The sequence below is a fragment of the Pristis pectinata genome, chromosome 15 (genome assembly GCF_009764475.1).
Source record: "Pristis pectinata isolate sPriPec2 chromosome 15, sPriPec2.1.pri, whole genome shotgun sequence".
Lineage (NCBI taxonomy): Eukaryota > Metazoa > Chordata > Chondrichthyes > Rhinopristiformes > Pristidae > Pristis > Pristis pectinata.
Window position 1 is genome coordinate 17,719,947 of NC_067419.1, and position 21,423 is coordinate 17,741,369.

Here is a 21,423-nt window from a genome sequence, read left to right on the forward strand (position 1 = left end):
TGACCTTGCACCTTCAAAGATCTGTGTACATTTCTAGGTCTTGCTCTTCCTACACCCCCTTTAAAACTGTGAAAATTGTTAATATTGCCTCTTCCTATTCCTGTGGCCAAGTTCAATTACCTCCCACTAGTCTGTATTAAATTCCACCACACCTATTTCACCTGTTTACACTGCTTTGTCTACAATTATTTATGCCTTGGTTTGTTACATTTCTCAGTTTCACATCACAGTGTTACAGTAGTTACAGAACAAAGACAGCAGATTCCACCCAACAGGTTTCTGTCATGTTTATGTTCCACACAAGCCTCCTCCCACTTTTTATTTAACCCAATCAACATGACCTTCTGTAAATGAAAATATAAGGAAATTGAAATGCAAAATAAAACCAGAAAATATTGGAGACACTTGGCAAGTGTGGAAAGAGAAACAGTGAACATTTTCTGGCAAAAGACCCTTTGTCAGAACAAGGCAATATAGTTCTGACAAAGAGTCTTTGACCGAAACTGTGAACTTTATTTCTCTTACCACAGATGCCACCTAACCTGTTGAATGTTTTTATGAACAACATATCCTTCTATTCACCATCTATTTATCTAAGTACCTTTTAAATACATCCAACTACTACTTGTGATAATGATTTCCACATTACAATAACTTTCTGGATCAAGGGTTTTTTCCTCAAAAGCTGTATTAGAATTATCAATGACTGTGATATCTTTATGGCTCTATTCTTGTCTGCCTACAAGGTGAAAGAACTCTAGGTCTACCCCACCGAAACTTCTCACAATTTTAAAGACCTCCATCATGTCACTCATCGTTTTCTGTTTTCAAGAGGAAAGATGTGGCCTGTTCAATCTTTGATAGGTATAACCTCTGGATTCTGGTACATCTTTTTGCAGCTTCTGTACTTCAAAGTCATTTTCATCAAATGGAAATGGGAACAGTTCACGGTATCCCAAGTGTGAACTAATGAAGGCTCTATACAAGTTTGAGAGAAATGCTTTCAATTCCATCTCTCTAGGAATGAATCTAAGTGCTTTATTTTTCATGGCCAATTAACCCTTATTATCCTCTTAGCTTTATGGAGCCAGTTTGCCACCAAAATGCAAACTTTGAAATTATATACTGTATACATCATTCTGGTCTGAAAAAGAATCATTCACCAATATTCTTTGCTGTCACTGTCCATTTAATTCCAATAGACAGGTTTAGTATGTTGTACTTTATTAAATCTCTTTTGAAAGTCCACATACGCAAACAAATTACTTCGTCAAGGAGTTCATTTGAGACTGAATGTGAGGTTTTCTATGTTAGAAACATTCTATAGGTGCAGATTGTTATTTTGATTTCTGAAATATATCTCAGAATCTGCATGAAGTAAACCTGTCCAATGTAATAATTCCATATTTAGTTAAGATGAACAAAATGTGAGGGCAGCTTGTGAAACAAAATCTTTCCAGTGAGTGATGCTTAATTGATTCTTCTTGCTTTTTTTTGTTTATAATTCCCTTAATCTACTGAGAAATGTGAACAACCATCGCTGACTCCTTTTTAGGGAGACTCTTGGGGTTGAAGATCACCTGCTTCTACTTCAGCTCTGTAGGATCTGAGGTGATGGATGGGGCCAATGTGGGATCGGCTGATTCTGCCACTGGAGGAGCAGGAATTGCTTGATGGGACAAGTAGACGGATAGTTCGGGAGATGGTGCACTCCTACCATTTAGGAGCTTATGACTTGAAGTTCTCAGTGCTATTCTGAATTTCCATTATGAGCTGATATGGGCCAGTGATTCTTACAGGTTACAGACTTTCAAAGAGACTTTGAGAATACCCTTAAATCATTCCCTCTCTCTACCTTACAACAATAGAGCTTGGAATCGAATTTTTGTTTCAGGAATCTGGTGTTTGATGTGAAGATGACATAGCTTGCACATTGGGGCCAAATGAATGCATTAAATTAAACCACCTCTGCCTCAGATTAGGAATGTGGGTTTAGGAGAGGATGCTGGCATTAGTTTGCTTATCATGCCAGTGGATTCAGAGAGTTTTTGTGGCATCTTTCCAATGCAGGTTGCCTGTTGTGGGTGACTCAGCTGCATAGAAGACATGAAACACTGCTGCTTAAAATAAAAACAGAACATGCTGAACCAAAAACCCGGTAGGTCAAGCAGGATTTGTGGAAAAAGAAACAGAACTGATGTAAGGTCTTCAACCTGAAACGGTTACTCTGGTTCACTTTCCACAGATGCTGCCTGACCTGCGAAGTGTTTTCAGAATTTTTTGTGTTGAACAGCACCTGCAGTTTTCATATTTCCAGCTCTGCTGCCCATTTGACCATATGTTTTGTGCAGGAATTGACTTCCTGACATTCAAACATTCTTCTCCTCAGATGCTGTTGCCGTGTGATCTTGCACTTGTCTCTCTGGTGAAACGGTGTTGGTTACGACTCGACCATGCTGCATGCATTTTACCCTTTCACTCTCCTTGCCTTGCCAGAATACACTGCATTTTCTGACCTAAGCATTGAAGTTAACCAGCTTGACTCCTAATGGGTCGCAGGTGAGGGTATTTTCAAGGTTGGAGCAGAAGTCTTCCAGGTTTGGCCGTATTCAGTGATGATGAAAGTACGTAGGTCCCATATTACTGCAACCTGGAGGGTTATGAGATGTTCACTTATACCTTGGGGGTAATTGCTGAGAGGCCACACGAATTCATTTCCTGATGTCAAAACTCGCCCGTGAAGAAGGTGTTTCTCTTTTGTCTGCCCTTCCAAGACAAGGTGTATCCACTACCTTACTGTTTAAATTGGCCATCTCTTGCCTGTTGTGTCTCACTTAGGGTGATGAGGTCAATGTCAAAGTGTCTGAGTTCTTGGGCTATGATAGCAGAGGAATTTTCAGGATTGTTATTGTTGGCATTGTCCATAAGTTTCCAGATGTTCCAGGTTCCAAACTTCATAGTGAGAAGTGGAGGACGCCTGTGTCTGACTTCTGTAAGCATGGATGGCCATTGCATACCAGCCACCACATAAGCTTGACATGGGCAAGGTCATGCTGCCCTCAGCAGTAACCCAGAGACACACCACAGCTCCCGCCCACCAGCTGAGGCCACCGACATCAGTTGCACTGCACCCAGCACCCAGCCAAGAGAAAGCTGCTTATTGATGGTGTATAGGATTTTCCTCAGAGCAAGAGGGGGTATGGGGAGGACTTGAGTGAGGGGGAGAGGTGTTTTGAAGTGCAAGGGGAAAAGGTGAGGAGGGTGGAGAACAGAAGCATGGAGAAAAGAAAGTGAGGGAGCTGTTCAGATCATGGAAGGAAGAAGGAGCCAAGTGGCAGGGTGAACATGAGAAGTGGTATAAGGGTTGGAAGGAACAGGCCTGAGGGAGTGTGGGAGGAGGTCAGGAGTAAGGGAAGACAGAGTGCTTCCGGAACTGGGAGGATCGAGAATGAGAGGGGTTAAAGGAAGGTGTGTGTGATGCAAAGGAGGGAGGAAGCAGTGGGTACAGGCATCTGTACCTGAGCCCACCCATGTGTGAGTGCATGTGTGCTAACAGGAACCTACTTCTGTCTCCACTTATGCATGTGGGTTAATGTCCATATTGAAGAGCCTTATCTCCAGTTTTTTGGATGCAAATCTAAAACCTTATTTCACAATGACAAATGAATAAAAGCTCTATGAAATTAGACATTTAACATTTAGGCCAAGTTATTTGCCAATGTTTTCAAAAGTACTATAGATCATCTTGGATATTATGAAGCTGTTAGGCTGTATAGAGTTGTGTATTTATTTTCTCTGTGACTATTTCTATGGGAATTTGCTCTGTCCTTGATAGTTAATTTTGAGAAAAGCTCTGGCTAACACTCTGCTAAATCCATTGTCCTTGATTAAAATAATTGTTTCACAAACAATCCAACTATGTTACATTCAACCTAATCTAAATTGGCCTTATCTTGGCCTTCTGTTACGGGATAAGTTTTCAGTAAAGGAGATAGAGTAATTCACCACAACAACTAAATCTCAGTAGACTATACAAATAACTTTGTTCCTGAACTTTTTGTTATTCAGCACTAAAAAAAAGCTAATCTATTTTAGTAATGTTGTTAAAGCTGTAGATCTGGGCTGATTCACTACAGAAATTCCCTTCTTCGTGTGCAGTCATGAGATTTTTTTACAGTCTCGAAATCAAGTGCGTATTGAGGAGAGGCCATGTACAGCATGTATTTGTTAGCATTGTCCCAGGCAACAAGTGCTTTGGTGCTTCCTCTCATTACTGCAACTCAAACACCCAACCAGCACCTGCTATTCAGATCTGTTTGAAGGGCTGAACATTTTAGCATTGCTAATATTCTTAAAGGCATCCAGCACTTATTAAAGGAAAGTAAATTCTAGCTATGATCAATACCACTCTCACCAACCTCATCCTCCAACCCCAACCTGAAGCCCAACACATCGTTCCTTTCACTCGTCCTTTTGAATACCTCTACCTTTGACCAACTATAGGCAGCTTTGCACTCAGCCCTTCCCACTCCTCTCCAGTCTCTCTACCACCTCAGTACCTTCTCCTTCTTTAAGGCCTCTTTTGAGATTTCAGGCTGTGGCCAAGATTTGTTTACTCATCTCAAAATTTCTCTTTAGCTCAGTAATTATTTGTTCTTCATCCCTATGGAGCACCTTAGGTGAGGTATATGTTAATGATTTGTTGATGTTCAAATCCGATTTATTTTTATTTTTCTCAATCCTGTTAAAGTATTCATAATGGAAAAGCAAATAATGCATTTTTAGAATTTCAGCAATTGGCCCATCCTGAATTCAACCCTTTCAAAAGTTATGCTCAGTATGGAAACAATGCTGGCAAGGCTGTATTTATTTGTTCATTTCTAGTCACCATGAGAAAATGGAGTTGGGCTTCTCCTTATGTACAAACATAGAAATTAAGAGCTGGAGGAAGCCAATCAGTCCCTCAAGCCTGCTGTGCCACTTAATAAGATCATGGCTGATATTGTAACGTCAATTTTGCATTCCCATCCACTCCCAGTAACTTTTCACCCACTTGTTTATCAAGTATCTACCAACATCTGCCTTAAAAATATTCAAAGACTCCATTTTCACTAGCCTTTGAGAAAGAAAGTTCCAAAGACTAATGACCATTTGAATTTTTGTTTTTGAATCTCATCTCTATTTTAAATGGAGGACCCCTTATCTTTTATTAAACAGTGACATCCAATTCCAGATTCTCCCACAAGAGGAAATATCCTCTCCACATCCATCCTGACAATACCCCTCAGGATCTAATATGTTTTAATCAAATCCTTTTGCATTCTTCTAAATTCCAGTGGATACAAACACAGCCTGTCCAATCTTTCCTCATAAGACATCATCTCCCAGCTATTAAAGAAGTAAACCTTCTCAGAAATGCTTCCAATCCATTAACTTCCTTCCTTAAATATGGAGACCAGTTCTGAAGACAATACCCTGGATAATGTCTCACTAATGCCTTATATAAATGAAGCATAGCATCCCTACTGTTGTTTTAAATTTCCCTTGCAATAAGTAATAACATTCTGTTAGCTTTTATAATTATTTGCCCTACATGCATAATAGCCTTTTGCATATCATGGACGAGGTTACTCAGACCTCTGTGCATCTGAGAGCTTTCACCATTTATATAATATGCTTTTCCTTTTTCTTCTTTCTGTCAAAATGGACAATTTCATTTCAAGCCCTTAAGATGCTCCTATATTGGTACAAGGCAGTCACTTCAAGATATTTACTGAAACATAATGAAAGAACAATGAAAAATGCAATTTCCCTCGATCCTCAACAGCACCATCAACATCAGGTTCCTCCACCAGCAATATTTTGGGGATCACAATTGACTGGTAGGTGAACTGGACCATCTATGTAACTGCAGTGGCTATAAGAGTTGTACATGGGTGGCAATAATCTTTCAAATTCGTTGTAAGTAGGGTATGTGTTGGAACACACAACATCCATCTGGTTCAATTATTACACCATAAAGTAATTCAAGATGATTGTTCCTACAGTTAGGTAAGACTACTTTCCCCTTTAGATCTCACACAAAAATAAATAACAGGTCTTATCCTGACTACTAATCTGACCATTTAAGTTTTATTTTTCTCAGAGTCTTTAGATAAATGCAAGTATTGAGGATTAACTATCACATCACTAATAACATGCTTGTAAATTCCATTTAATTCCACAAATCGTTTATCAATATATTCTGATGTCTGAATTTCAGAGACAGTTGGGTGTCAGATTTAACTATGTGCTTCTTACCCACCTTTAATTTGGAATGTAATAACAATAGTTAAACCTCAAGTGCCTTGTTATTAATTGATCTGAGCAATTTAATTCACTGAAAATGAAATCCTTTGTTCACATTCTATTAAGACTCTTATTTCTGCTTAGCACAGATAAAGAGAGGGAAACATACTTCAAGAACAATGCTGTCTAAGCCACTGATCCTTCACAGAACTCAAAATATTGAATGTCTGGAATTAATATCCTTCATTTAAATCAAACTAAGTGGGTTGTCCATTTCTGTGTGGGTGTTGAGGATCCAGCTGTTCACCACAGATTATGTGAGTTGTACCTTCAGTCTTGGTCTCTATACAACTTGCATTCAAGGTAACAGCAAACTCAACAGAATTGTAACCAACATTCTCTAGTTCTAGTTAAGAAAAGTGTATCAAAAGTCAGTTGAGAAGCAAGTATTAGGCAATTTGAGCTACACAGGTGAAATTAATTTTAGCTTAAAATACCTCCAACAGATACTTTATTTCTCTGGCAAATTACATGAAATGTAGTGAACAAATTTTCTAATATGACTGAAGTTTGTAAGCTGAAATCTTTGGAAAGACTTTCAAACTTCAACCTAAACTTGTACCTCATTTTCTGGTTCAGCTCATGATTATATTCGCATTGAACAATATCAACTTACACTTATAAGGTCTCTTTAAAATGAATAAATATCCCATATGCTTCCCAAATAAATGCACTGTAAGCCATAAAGGTAGGTATTAAGCAATTGGTGGAAAGTTTGGAAAAAAAGATGGCATTTATAGAAGATTTTAAAGGTGGAAAAGAAGTTGGAGGAGCAGAGATACCTTGTCCCTCTCAGAAAACTGAAACACGTTTCTGTTTCTTATTTTTGGCCAAGGTAGGATGACATTGCTCCACAAAACTAGTGAGTCGTAGGGACAGATAAAATGACAGAAGCATTGAATCCATGTTCAAAAAAAGGTGTAGGGATTATCCCCATAACTACAAACCAGTCAGTTTAACCTCAATGGTGAGACAAGTTCTGCAAACCATAACCAAGAACAGATTTACCAGTCACTTGGATGAGCAGAATTGTTTGGAGAAAGCCAACATAGAGCTGTTGAAGGCAGTTTGTGCCTAACTAACCTGGTAGAACTTTTTGATGAAGTGACAGAGAGGGTGGATGAAGGAAATGTGTTTTATGTGGTATATGTGGATGTCATGAAAGAAGGAAGATCGTGAAATTAAAGAGGTTATGTCAGCATGGATAGAAATTGGCTAAGGGAGAACAGAGTAATAGTGAAATGTAACTCCTCTAACTGGAGGCAAATGTATAGTGGAATTTCCCAATGTTTCGTACTGGGACCATTGTTTTCCTTCATGTTAGTGAATTGCACTTAGATGTACAGGACACAATTTCGAGATGACACTAAACTTGGATCTTAAGTGATCATTGAGGATAGTAAAAGACTTAAGGAGATATAGACAGATTAGTGGAATGGGTAGAGAGGAGCCAAATGAAATTCGATGCTGCAAAATAAGAAGAGTTATAATTTGCTAGGAAGAATGGGAAGAGGCAAGGTAAACCAGAAGGCACAATTAAAGGGGTAAAAGAACGGGGAGATCTGTGAATAAATGTATATACAGTAGTTCATTGAAAATGGTAGTGTAGGTTGAGAAAGTGGTTAAAAAAGCACAGAGGATCCTGGGTTTTATAAATAGACATATAGAATACAAGAACAAGGTAGTCATGAAAGATCTTTATAAAACACTATTTAAGCCATTTTACTGGTGCAGTGTGTCCACTTACAGGTGCCACACATTAAGAAAGATCCGAAGGCTTTCGGGAGGGTGCATGTGGGATTTACCAAAGTGATTCTGGGAATGAGGGATTTAATTATATAAATTCACAACAGAAACTAGGTTGTTCTCCCTGAAAGAGAGGAGTTTGCAAGGAGATCTGAAGGATATAGACAGAGAGAAGCTTCCAATTGATAAGGGGATCAGAACTAGAGGACTTAGAATGAAGATGATTGGCAAAAGAATCAAGAGTGAAATGAAGATTTTTTTTTACACAGCAAGTGGTTAAGGTCTGCTATACACTGCCAAGGGTGGTGATGAAGACAGATTGAACTGCAGCATTCAAAAGGGAACTGGAGAGGTATCCGAAAGGAATGAACTTGCAGAGCTATGAAGAGAAGGCAGGGAAATGGGGCAAGTTGGATTGTGCTTGTAGTTAGTACAGATTTGACAGATCAAATTCTGAAACCATTCTGTAATTCTGTGCAGGGCTCCATGCAGAATGCTTAGTTGCAGGAGTATTTCTTTATTCTCTCCTCTTCTACCAGCCAAGCTAACAGGCACCTCCTGGACTCCTCCTAAGTCTGAGCTGCAACTCTTGATCATTTTAGCAGCAACTCTACCAACATCTGTCTTGATACACCTGACCTCAACATTCCATTGACTCCTGGGAATCTGTAGCCCATGACCACTCAAAGTGGAGAAGCGAGGATTCAGGATGACACTGAGAACATTGAGTCCATGTGTCATTAACACATAGAAGCCCAGTGTAAATGGCGGAAGGAGTGCACTACTTCACTCACTGTACACGCGTCAACATTGTCAGGTACCTCCTGCACCAATAGTGGTAGAGACTGCAGGCATTTCCTACATGCTCGATCCTGAAGGACTGCCTTAAAGGAGACACCTGACCACTCTGAGACAAGCCATCCTTTACCTGCCACAGTGTCCATGTGGTGAAGTGAGTGCCCTTGGCATCAAACCCTCCCCTCCATCTACTGTCATCACCAGGCAGCACAAAACGTAACAGTGTGTGGATAAATGACAACACTCCTCAATGTAAAATTTTGCTTTAAAACAATGAAACATCTGAAGACCTCATTAGCACATTCATTTACAAAGAGTTGGCAGTTACCACGCCAGCCTGATCCCAGGGACCTATAGCTTGTTTACAGTCACCCAGCCTGAACCTATTAAATATATAATTTCATCCCATCAAGCTAGAGTTAGGTAGCTGCACCTTCAGCATAGTTACAGCGGTAGGGCAGTAGCAGCTTTGAGGAAATTCCTGAACTCGACTGTCACAGTCCTAGGCCTTATCCAAGGGAATGTTGGTGCAGACATGTGGAGCCATAAATCTTACTTGATTGGTGAGCATCCAAGGAGGAACACAATGAGGAATACAATTCATATTTTATTTATTTTATTTGCATAAGTTACATTTAATTTCTTTGTATTGAGAATAACATCCTTTCAAAATGCAGGTTCTTCATCCTCCATCACTATTCAAACCGCTGGTCCAAATCTTCCCCAGTCACCGTTTAAATTGCCAAGTGTCAAGGCTTCCTCCAACTCCCAGCCACACCACAGGCCCAATTGCACTATTAGTCACTGAACCCAGAACACATTCTCTGCAGGTATTAACAGGCAGGGCAGTTTCAGTGCTGAAAGTGTGCAATACCAAGTCAGTATTGTTACAAGTTATTCAGTTCTCCTCCAAGTCAGCTGCAAACTATTTTAAGATAGACTTGCAGGGATCACATAGTTTAGACTATAGGTGCAATACCCTATAAATGTGCTATCCACATTCAATGGAGAAACAGCCTTAGATTAAAAATACCACTTTTAAAAATGAACATGCACGTTATATGGATACAATGATATACTTAAATGATTTCAAGATCATGGTCAAAACTTTGTTCATGCAAATAACTTGCTCTGCATTGAAGTCATCATACTTCTGTATAGTAATCACTCAGTTAATCACTGCTCTGTACATGGTAAAACAGAAGCATTGAAATTGCACAGCAGCATCATAGCATAATACAGTATTATCAAAATATGCAAGGGGTTATTCTAACATTGCCTGCCTAACAGAAACTGTGTCAAAGGTCAACATGTGTTAACCATGGTACATTCCTGCCAAAGTGGTTAGAATGACATCTTCAAGAAACTGACATCATCAGGGGGCAAGTTATTAATATACTGCAGAAAAAACTTTTTTTTCCCACTTTTGTCATGGATTAGAAAGAGCAGGAATGGTCTGGACAGCTTGCTGATCATCCTGTCCTACACCCACCTACCTGCTGCCCTGAATTTAAATAGATTTTAACATGTTAACATGAACTTACTTTGTCTATTATTCTTCTGAATGTATTGGTATGTCATCATTCTCAAAAGTAGAATCTGGGTAAATGTCAGGATGACAGTGATCATTCTAAGCACATCTGAATAGCATGGGAAACACCTATCATGCTGTCTTTTAATAATGCACCTATACCTGTACAAATATGACAAATATTGGCATGTATTACATTTGTGATCAATTAATTCATACAAAAATTACAGGAAAGGAGTGGATCAAAATCAGATCCTCCCTGGTGTCAAAAGACTAATGTTCATGTGATGAGCTCCCAGTTTCCATCTGTCCAGAATGATGGCCACCTTGGTAGGAATAAATATTAATACAGCACCAGGGCACTATATTAATCTCTGGAAACCCAAGAATCATGAATATTTATGATGTCCACCTTCTTTTCAGCGTACCTATACATCTTAGTTTAATAAGCCAAACACATGTGAGACACAAATAATTAAAAATACAAAAGGCATTTTCTTTTAAATTAATAATTGCAAACAGTAAGTCTGAAATACTGCTGTGGGAATGTAGATATATCTTGTAGATTTTAAAATGCTGCTCTTCAATTTTGCTTACATGATGGATATTTGGGAGTCCTTAGGTCAGCATAACATCTTTCTTTCCGGGCATAAGTGCGGTGATGAATACATTAAGAAAAAGAGCGGTCCCAACGAGGAAAGTGACAATGATGTTCCATAGATTCAACTTTTTCTGTTTTTCAACTTCATTCACATTGGTTTTAGCTGTAGAAAGATCAGCAGATTAGTAGATTAAACTGGTAGGTGACTAAAAGACAAGCTGTTCTGTTACATACAGTTAGCATATACAACATACATCTTCTTGGCTCAGATAATCATAATGTAAAACACCATTTCTAATACAGGGAGGGTAAACCTTCTGTTCAGTGATAGATTCCAGCAAATAAAAATATCCTCATTTGTAAGATGTGAGCAGCACAGTGAGGATTTGATACCCATCCCTTATTCATTATCAGTTAGAGAGCAAATAAAAGCCAAACATATTGTTGTGGTCTTCAGTAACATATATATCGAGCCAGGTAAAGACAGCAGGTGTCTGGAACCACTAAAAAACCAAAGTGGGTAAGAACAGCCAATTTTTTCTCTGAAGAAATATAATTTTTATGGCGATCCAGCAGTTTTATGTTCAATATTACTGACACTGGCTTTTAAATTTCAAAATTTATTTGAATAACTGAATTTGGTTCCCCAGCTACTGTAGTGGGATTTGAATTCATTAACCGAGGTCATCAGCCCAGGTGTCCCATTTAGGTAGTCCAATAACTTCAACATTAGGCTACTATACTACTTGTCTCTTAATATTACCATAATCTCTAATGTTTTATGCTTTTTTATAACCTTGTCAATGCTCAGATGCTCTAAAAGTAAAGAGACTTTGGTCTTCTAAAAGACCAAATATGGTGGGGGTTATCTCAACACAGTATTCTATGTTTAAAAGATTGGTGCCATTCCTATTTCATGAAGGCATACTGATAATAGATGTGATACTCTATTCATTCTATGCTATTATATGTCACAGAGTCATACAGCGCAGACACGGGCCGCTATGCCCATGCCAATCATTATACTTACCTATACTGATCCCATTTATCTGCACTTGGTCCACAGATTTATATGACTTGTTTGTCTAGATGATCCTTAAGTGTTATGAGAGTACCTGCCTACACAACCTCCTCTGGGGTGTTCCAGGTACCAACCACCCTCTTTGTGAAAATATTCCTCCCTCAGATCCCTTCTAAAACTCCTACCTCTCACCTTATATCAATCCCCTCTTATTTTATACACCCCCACCAAGGGAAAAAATTCTTACGATCTACCCTAACTATCTCTCTCATAATTTTTTTTATGCCTCTATCAGGTCTCCCATCAGTCTCCTCCACTCCAGGGAAAACAAATTGAGCCTGTCCAACCTCTCCTTATAATGAAATGCTCCAAACCAGGCAACATGCTGGGGAATCTCCTCTGCACCCTAGCCAGCACTATTCACATCCACAGTGCAGCAACAATCTCAGAAAGTAATGAAGCCCAAGAGATCAATTTTAAAATTTGACAATACATGGACAGGTGGAGGGTTGCAGTTTATCAGTGTATGAGTCCTGGCTGACAGAGAATTTTTGGTAGGTGAGCAACAGTGCACGGTGAATTTACTAATGTTTGCTTTGTAGATGGTCTGAAAAGGCATTAGAATCTGAAAATTTAGAGGTGCATGAACTGGTCTTTACCATTCAATTGAAGTTATTTTATTAATATATTAGGTATATATTAGTATATTAATATTAATATTACATTAATATATTAGGTATATACCTCCCAGGTGCCAGGGTCCGGGATGTCACTGGTCGGGTCCACAGGATTCTGGAGCGGGACGGAGAACAGCCAGAAGTCGTGGTTCATGTTGGTACCAACGACATAGGTAGGAAGAGGTATGTGGTCCTGAAAAGTGAGTTTAGCGAGCTAGGCAGAAGGCCGAAGAACAGGACCTCAAGGGTAGCAATCTCGGGATTGCTGCTAGTGCCACGTGATAGTGAAGGGAGGAATAGGAGGAGATGGCAAATAAATGCGTGGCTGAGGAGTTGGTGCAGGAGGGAGGGTTTTAGATTTTTGGATCATTGGTATCTCTTCTGGGGAAGGTGGGACCTGTACAGAGAGGAGGGGTTACACCCGAACCTGAGGGGGGCCAATATCCTTGTGGCCAGGTTTGCTAGGGTGGTTCAGGAGGGTTTAAACTAGTTTGCGAGGGGGAAGGGAACCAGAGGAGTAGGTCAGAGAAGAAGGGGATGGGGAAAAGTCAGATCTGACAGGTAGAGAGACTTTGAGGAAGGAGAAGCAGAGTACAGGGTATAAAAGTAGTAAGGTGGATGGGCTAAAGTGCATTTACTTAAATGCAAGAAGCATCAGGAATAAGGGAGATGAACTGAGAGCTTGGATAAGTACATGGGACTACAATATTGTGGCTATTACAGAGACATGGCTGACATCAGGGCAGGAATGGATATTGAATATTCCTGGTTTTCAGTGTTTTAAAAGGGATGGGGGGGGAGAAGAGGAGGAGGGGTGGCGATACTGGTCAGGGACACTGTTACAGCTGCAGAAAGGGTAGATAATGTAGAAGGATCCTCTCTAGAGTCAATATGGGTGGAAGTTAGGAACAAGAAAGAAGCAGTTACCCTCCTGGGAGTATTCTATAAGCCCCCCTGGTGGCAGTAGGGATACTGAGGAGCAGATTGGAAAGATGCAAAAATAACAGGGTTATTATAATGGGAGACTTCAACTTTCCAAATATTGATTGGCACCTACTTAGTGCCAAAGGTTTAGACGGGGCGGAGTTTGTTAAGTGTGTCCAGGACGGATTCCTGTCACAGTATGTTGACAGGCCGACTAGAGGGAATGCCACATTAGATCTAGTTTTAGGTAATAAACCGGGACAGGTGACAGATCTATCGGTGGGTGAGCATTTGGGGGACAGTGACCATTTCTCCATAACCTTTAGAATTGTCATGGACAGGGATAGGAGCAAAGAGGACGGGAAGATATTTAATTGGGGAAAGGTGAATTATGAGGCTATAAGGCGAGAACTTGGGAGTGTAAGTTGGGATGACATTTTTGAAGGGAAATGTACTATGGAGATGTGGTCGATGTTCAGGGATCTTTTGCAGGATAAATTTGTCCCAGTGAGGCAGAGAAGGAATGGCAGGGTGAAGGAGCCGTGGGTAACAAGAGAGGTGGAACAACTAGTTAGGAAGAAGAAGGCAGCATACATAAGGTGTAAGCAGCAAGGATCAGACAGGTCTCATGAAGAATATTGAGTAGCAAGGAACTTAATGGACTGAGGAGAGCGAGAAGGTGACATGAAAAGGCTTTGGCGAGTAGGGTTAAGGAGAATCCCAAGGCTTTTTTCTCATACGTGAAGAGCAGAAGGATGACTAGAGTAAAGGTAGGTCCGACTAAAGACAAAGGTGGTGGGATGTTACTGGAAGCTGTGGAAGTTGGTGAGGTTCTCAATGAATAATTCTCTTCAGTATTCACCAAGGAGAGGGGACTTGATGACGCTGAGGACAGTATTGGAAAGGGTAATGTTCAAGAGTATGTAGATATCAAGAGAGAGGATGTGTTGGACTTGTTAGAAAATATTAGGACAGATAAGTCCCCGGGGCCTGACGGAATATTCCCCAGGCTGCTCCTGAGGGAGGAGATTGCTGAACCGTTGGTTAGGATCTTTGAGTCCTCGTTGTCCACGGGGATGGTACCGGAGGATTGGAGGGTGGCGAATGTTGTCCCCTTATTCAAAAAAGGTAGTAGGGATAGTCCAGGGAATTACAGACCAGTGAGCCTTTCGTCTGTGGTGGATAAGCTGTTAGAAAGGATTCTAAGAGATAGGATCTATGAGCATTTAGAGAATCATGGACTGATTAGGGACAGCCAGCATGGGAAGATCTTGCCTCACAAGCCTGATGGGATTCTTTGAGGAGGTGACCAGGAAGATTGATGAGGGTAGTGCAGTGGATGTTGTCTACATGGATTTTAGTAAGGCGTTTGATAAGGTTCCGCATGGTAGGCTTCCTCAGAAGGTCAGAGGCCAAGGGATCCAGGGAGGCTTGGCAGTGTGGATTCAGAATTGGCTTGCCTGTAGAAAGCAGAGGGTTGTGGTGGAGGGAGTGCATTTGGATTGAAGGGCTGTGACTAGTGGTGTCCCACAGGTCTGGGACCTCTACTTTTTGTGATATTTATTAATAACTTAGATGAGGGGGTGGAAGGGTGGGTTAGCAAGTTTGCAGATGACACAAAGATCGGTGGTGTTGTGGATAGTGTGGAGGGCTGTCGAAGCTTATGGAGGGATATTGATAGGATGCAGAGCTGGGCTGAGAAGTGGCAGATGGAATTCAATCCAGAGAAGTCTGAGGTAGTACACTTTGGAAGGACAAACTGCATGGTGGAGTACAAGGTAAATGGCAGGATTCTGGGCAGTGTAGAGGAGCAGAGGGATCTGGGGGTCCATATCCACAGATCACTGAAAGTTGCCACACAGGTGGATAGGGTAGTTAAGAAAGCTTATGGGATGTTAGCTTTCATAAGTCATGGGATCGAGTTTAAGAGCTGTGAAGTAATGATGCAGCTTTACAAAACTCTGGTTAGACCACACTTGGAGTACTGTGTCCAGTTCTGGTCGCCTCATTATAGGAAGGATGTGGAGGCGTTGTAAAGGGTGCAGAGGAGATTTACCAGGATGGTGCCTGGATTAGAGAGTATCAATTATGAGGAAAGACTAAAGGAGCTAGGGCTTTACTCATTGGAGAGAAGGAGGATGAGGGGAGACATGATAGAGGTATACAAAATATTAAGAGGAATAAATAGAGTGGACAGCCAGCGCCTCTTTCCCAGGGCACCAATGCTCAAAACAAGAGGGCATGGCTTTAAGGTAATGGGTGGGAAGTTCAAGGGAGATGTCAGAGGGAGGTTTCTCACCCAGGGAGTGGTTGGTGCATGAAATGCGCTGCCTGGGGTGGTGGTGGAGGCGGATACGTTGGTCAAGTTCAAGAGGTTGTTAGATTAGCATGTGGAGGAATTTAAGATAGAGGGATATGTTGGAGGAAGGGGTTAGATAGTCTTAGGTGTGGTTTCAAGGGCAGCACAACATGGTGGGCCGAAGGGCCTGTATTGAGCTGTACTGTTCCATGGTTCTATAATGATATACTAACAAAACATGTTACAAAGTCTTTCTCACTGCATCCAGGTCCTAACGTTGATCTCCGTGGTCCTCTGCTCCTTGCCTTCCGAGTCCATACCTGGCACCTACAGAGACTCTTCCATGCTTCTTAACAATGAACTCAAGCTTTTTGGCAAGCTTCTCAATCCGTGGACTGCTCAGCTGTGGAATGCACTACCTTCCCTCTTTGGTATGGAGGAAACGCCCTGGGATGGCTTGTTGACAGGCAAAAGAAAAGGACTGACAGAAGGGTAGAACAGGGAGTACAAATACCATCTTCCTGAGAGTGGACAGCAGATTCATACTCCAAGTAAACATGTACTCTACCATTGGACAGTGCTTCAGCCTGCTTAATAATCTATTGGAGAAGAGACTGCCAGACTGTACGTCCCTTTAAATACAGCCATTATGGCAGCAAACTGAGCTTACATGGTAGAAGCATGCATGACAGCAGGCTGAGTTTCCACTGCACCACCCTGGCATTGGGCAGTCAGTGGCTTTGTTGTAATGGAAGCTGAGACACTGTATTGTGGTTGGGTTTACAAGAATGCAAAATGAGTTGGAGCTTTCATGTTGCAAAAGTGGACTCCAAACCATGTAATTACTAGTGCCAAACTCCCCCTAGTTTCTCATCGATGTACTCAAACCTCTCTATGCACCAACAGTTCATACCCTCCAGCCCTTCCAGTAGGCTGCCTCAGCAAAGTCCTCCGCCAGACCTTGGCCTTTGCTCACATCTTGTCCTGGCTGCTTGGTAATTGGGGTTTGGTGACTCACCCGTTCCTCATCCTGAAGCAATCCTCTTAATTACACACAGTGTCAGTGTCAGAGGTGGTGGCTGCAAATGTGAAATCAAGGGAAAGAGTATTGATCATCTTGCCGCCTGCATGTTCCAAGGTAAAAGTTCTGGTACATCTGCAACTAGCAAATCAGAAAAGGTGGTGAGTTGAGGTGGAGGTGAAATGTACAGAAAAGAAGATCGATGTGCGAGATGTGAAAAACTGTTTTTTCTCAGACGTGCTGCTGGTAAGGTGTTTACTATCAGATGTTCTTACATTGAGCAGTACTTGGGGACTAGACAAGCAGGCAGACCTGTCCTTGTCTGGTTAGCCCTCCAGCCTTCAGTTCTATGTCACTTTATCCTGCAGGAGAGAAGGAGGAACATCTGAAAGTTTTGTGCAATGACTGTGACATGGCTGTAATAGCAGTGCACGTGCTTTCTAAGATTTGGGTGTGGAGTATGGAGTGGTGGTAAGGGTGAGTGGAGTGTGATGAAGCATTTGAATGTTAGGTATGTGTTGTAATAAGGTGTTATTGGTAAGTGAGTGATGGAGGTGTGGTAATTAAAGAGTGCCTGAGGCTAGAGGTGGATCTACGAACACAGGACTTCACAGACTGTTTTAAATGTCTTTTATCATATACCATTTCACACAATCACAAGAACCATCCAAATCAAAACAACTTCTTCCTTCCCCTGACCCCCAACCCCTTCCCCTCCCTCCCTAAAGCTGCTGATGCTCAGAAAATTGCAGGAGCCTGAAGAGATCTGTTACTGGCAGTTGGTGGAGATCAGCAGAGTTGGTGGGTGGGTTTTCACTCCCACTTTGTCAATAGGGCAGAGTGAGGGAAGAGAGAAATCCAACAACATGGTGGTGGTCAACAGTGTTTGAGCAGCAGGAAGACAAGTGGCAAGGAGAGCACAGGATACAGCACAGACTATGGGCCTAGATAACATGCCAGCTGTGGTACCGAAAACCTGCACTCCTGAACCAGTTGTGCCTCTAGTCAAGCTGTTCCAGTGCAGTCACAATACTGGTATTACTCAGCTACATGGAATATTGCCCACTGAGGCAGCATTTGACTAGGTGTGGCATCAGTGTCCTGATAAAACTGTAGTCAAAGGGCATCAAAGGGAAAATAGTCCAGTGGATGGATGTATTCCTTGGACAAGGGAAATTGGCTGCGGTCGCTGAAAGTTAATCATCCCAACTCCAGGATATCACTTCTGGAGTTCCTCGGGGCAATGTCCTAGGTCCAACAATGTCCAGCAGTTTCATCAGTGACCTTCTAGCACAAGGTCAGAAGTGGGGATATTTGCTGATAATTGTACAATGTTCAGTTCCATTCAATACTCCTTAGCAAATGAAGCACCCCATGCTTGCCTCCAACAAGACCAGGACAACATTATGGCACGAGAAACTAAGTGGCAAATAACATTTGCACCACAGAAGTGCCAGGCAATTGCCATCTCCAACAAGAGAGAGTCGAACCACCTACTCTTGGCATTGAAAATCAACACCCTGAGGGGTCACAATTGACCAGAAACTGGACCAGCCACATGAATATCAAGGCTATAAGAGCAGGCCAGAAGCTGGATCTCTTGCAGAAAGTGACTCACCTCCTGACACCTCAATATTTCCAGTATCTACAAGGCAAAAGTCAGGAATGCGATGGAATACTCTCCGCTTTCCTGGATGAGTGCAGCACCAACAAACCTGAAGAAGCTCGACACCATCCAGGACAAAGCAGCCCACTTGACTGCCATTTCAAACATTCATTCCTTCTACCACTGTTGTACAGTGACTTCAATGTGTTCCATCTATAAAATGCACTGTAGTTACTTGCCCAGGCTGCTCCGAGACCACCTCCTAAACCAAAAGTATCTGCTTCCAAGAAGGACAAGGGCAGTAGGTGTATGGGAACTTCCCAGTTGTCATTCAACATCTTGACTTGGAAATACATCTTCATTCCTGAGTCTAAAAGCCTGGAACTTCCTACTCAACTACAAAGGAATTGATAGTGGACTTCAGGAAAGGGAAGTCAGGAGAACACACACCAGTCCTCATTGAGGGGGTCAGCAGTGGAAAGGGTGAACAGCTTCAACATCTTAGAGGATCTATTCTGGGCCTGATACATTGATGCAATCACGAAGAAGGCTCTACTCCATTAGAAGTTTAAAGAGACTCGGTATGTCACTGAAGACTCTTACAAATTTCTATAGATATATGGTGGAGAGCATTCCTACTGGTTGCATCACAGCCTGGTATGGAGGCTCCAATGCACAGGATCACAAGAGGCTGCAGAGGGTTGTAGACTCAGCCAGCTCCATCACGGGCACACCCTCCCCACCAGCGAGGACATCTTCAAGAGCCGATGCCTCAGGAAGGCAGCATCCATCGCTAAGGACCCTCAACATGCAGGACATGCCCTCTTCTCATTACTACCATCAGGGAGGAGGTACAGGAGCCTGACGACCCACAGTCAACGATTCAGAAACAGCTTCTTCCCCTCCACCATCAGATTTCTGGACAGTCCATGAACACTACTTTGTTATTCCTTTTTTTTGCACTGTTTATTTATTTTTGTAATTTATAGTAATTTTATGTCTTTGCACTGTATTGCTGCCACAAAACAATAAATTTCACATCATATAAGTCGGTGATGATATATCCAATTCTGATTCTGGTTCTGAACAGCATTATGGAAGTATTTTCACCAGAAGGATTGCAGCACTTCAAGAAAGGATGCTCATTACCACTTTCTCAAGGGCAATTTAGGAAGAGCCACTAAATACTGCCTTGGCAACAGCCCCCAAATCCCAAATATAAATAGGTAAAAATCTGAACCAGTTGTGTCCAGCAATGTGTGAGCTATCAGCTGATATTGTAACTCTCTTTGGAATGTGACCCATAGGTTGGGAAGTACCCTGTTAAGGTATGGCATCTGAAGCTGGGGATTTAATGGATATTCACTGAGCATTGCCACCCATGGGATATTCAGTGGCACTGCATTCAGGTCCTGGCATTGACTCCCCTCAGTGCATGTCCTTTGAACTGGTTTCTGCTGTTTTGACAGCTTACTCGCCACCTACTTCCCCCCTTCTGCACCAGGGCTTTTGGTGCAGGGCTTGAAACTTGGATTCTGGTCTCTCCCACACTGACTTTTTTTCTATTTTCCCAGTTCAAGTTTGCTTGCAGTATGGCGGCCGAAATCTGGCTCCAGCCACAATGTACCTTCATTGTCAACTATCTTCAATTGAAACCTTTCACTGAGAACATTGGCTGTTGGCTGATCCACCTAGAAAAATAACAAGGCAGCCAATGATGGTATACTGCTCGCATTCTATTCAATCAGTGTAGGTTATTCCAGTTCACCAGCCCTATCAAATTTAAATACCAGCAACACACAAAATGCTGGAGGAACTCAGCAGGTCAGGCAGCATCTATGGAGGGAAATGGAGAGTCGCCGTTTCGGGTCAAGACCCTTCATCAGGACTGGAAAAAAAGAGGGGAGATAGCCAGGATAAAAAAGGGGGGTGTGCAAAAGGGGTGGAGCAACAGCTGGCAGGTGATAGGTGGATCCAGGTGAGAGGGGGAGGATAGGCAGATGAGGGAGGGGGAGAGTGGGAATAATGTGAGAAGTTGGGAGGTGATAGGTGGAAGTGACAAAGGGCTGAAGAAGATAGAATCTAATAGGAGAGGACAGTGGACCATGGACCATCTTGGGAGACAGATTATCCATTGACGTCTTCTACAAACCTACTGACTCCCACAGTTACCTCGACTACACCTCTTCCCGCCCTGTCTCTTGCAAGGATGCTATTCCCTTTTCTCAGTTCCTCTGTCTCCTCCCCTCCTGTTCTTTTGATGAGGATTTCCACTCCAGGACATCAGAGATGTCTTCTTTTTTCAGAAAATGGAGATCCCCCCCACTGCTATCGATGCAACCCTCACCCACATCTCTCCTATTTCCCACACGTCTGCCCTCACCTCACCCCCCCCCAACCAGACATAATAGAGATAGAGTTCCCATTGTCCTCACCTACCACCCCACAAGCCTACCGATCCAACATATCATTCGCCACAACTTCCGCCATCTCCAACAGGATCCCAAGACCATGCACATATTCCCCTCCCCTCCCCTCTCCGCTTTCTGCAGGGATCGTTCTCTCCATGACTCCCTTGTCCTCTCGCCTCTCTCCATTGATCCCCCTCCAGGCACTTTTCCCTGCACCCGCACCAAGTGTTACAGCTGCCCCGACACCTCCTCCCTTACAACCATTCAGGGCCCTAAACAGTCCTTCCAGGTGAGGCAGTCCTTCATATGTGAATCCTTCGGTATCACTTATTGCATCCGGTGCTCCCAGTGCGGCATCTTGTATATCGGTGAGACCCGATGCAGATTGGGGGATAGTTTCGTCGAGCACCTTTGCTCCGTCAACCGTAATACCCAGGATG

The 21,423-nt window shown here is 42.2% G+C and overlaps 1 protein-coding gene across 1 annotated transcript in view; it reads right to left on the minus strand.

Moving 5' to 3' along the window:
* Window positions 1–9,491: 9,491 nt before the first annotated feature.
* LOC127578636 (ninjurin-2-like) overlaps window positions 9,492–21,423 on the minus strand; it is a 223,742-nt gene continuing 211,810 nt past the window's right edge. Inside the window, exon 4 of the mRNA XM_052030829.1 lies at window positions 9,492–11,187. Within this exon, the coding sequence (XP_051886789.1) occupies window positions 11,042–11,187 (146 nt within the window). The 3' untranslated portion in view covers window positions 9,492–11,041. The remainder of the gene's footprint in view (window positions 11,188–21,423) is intronic.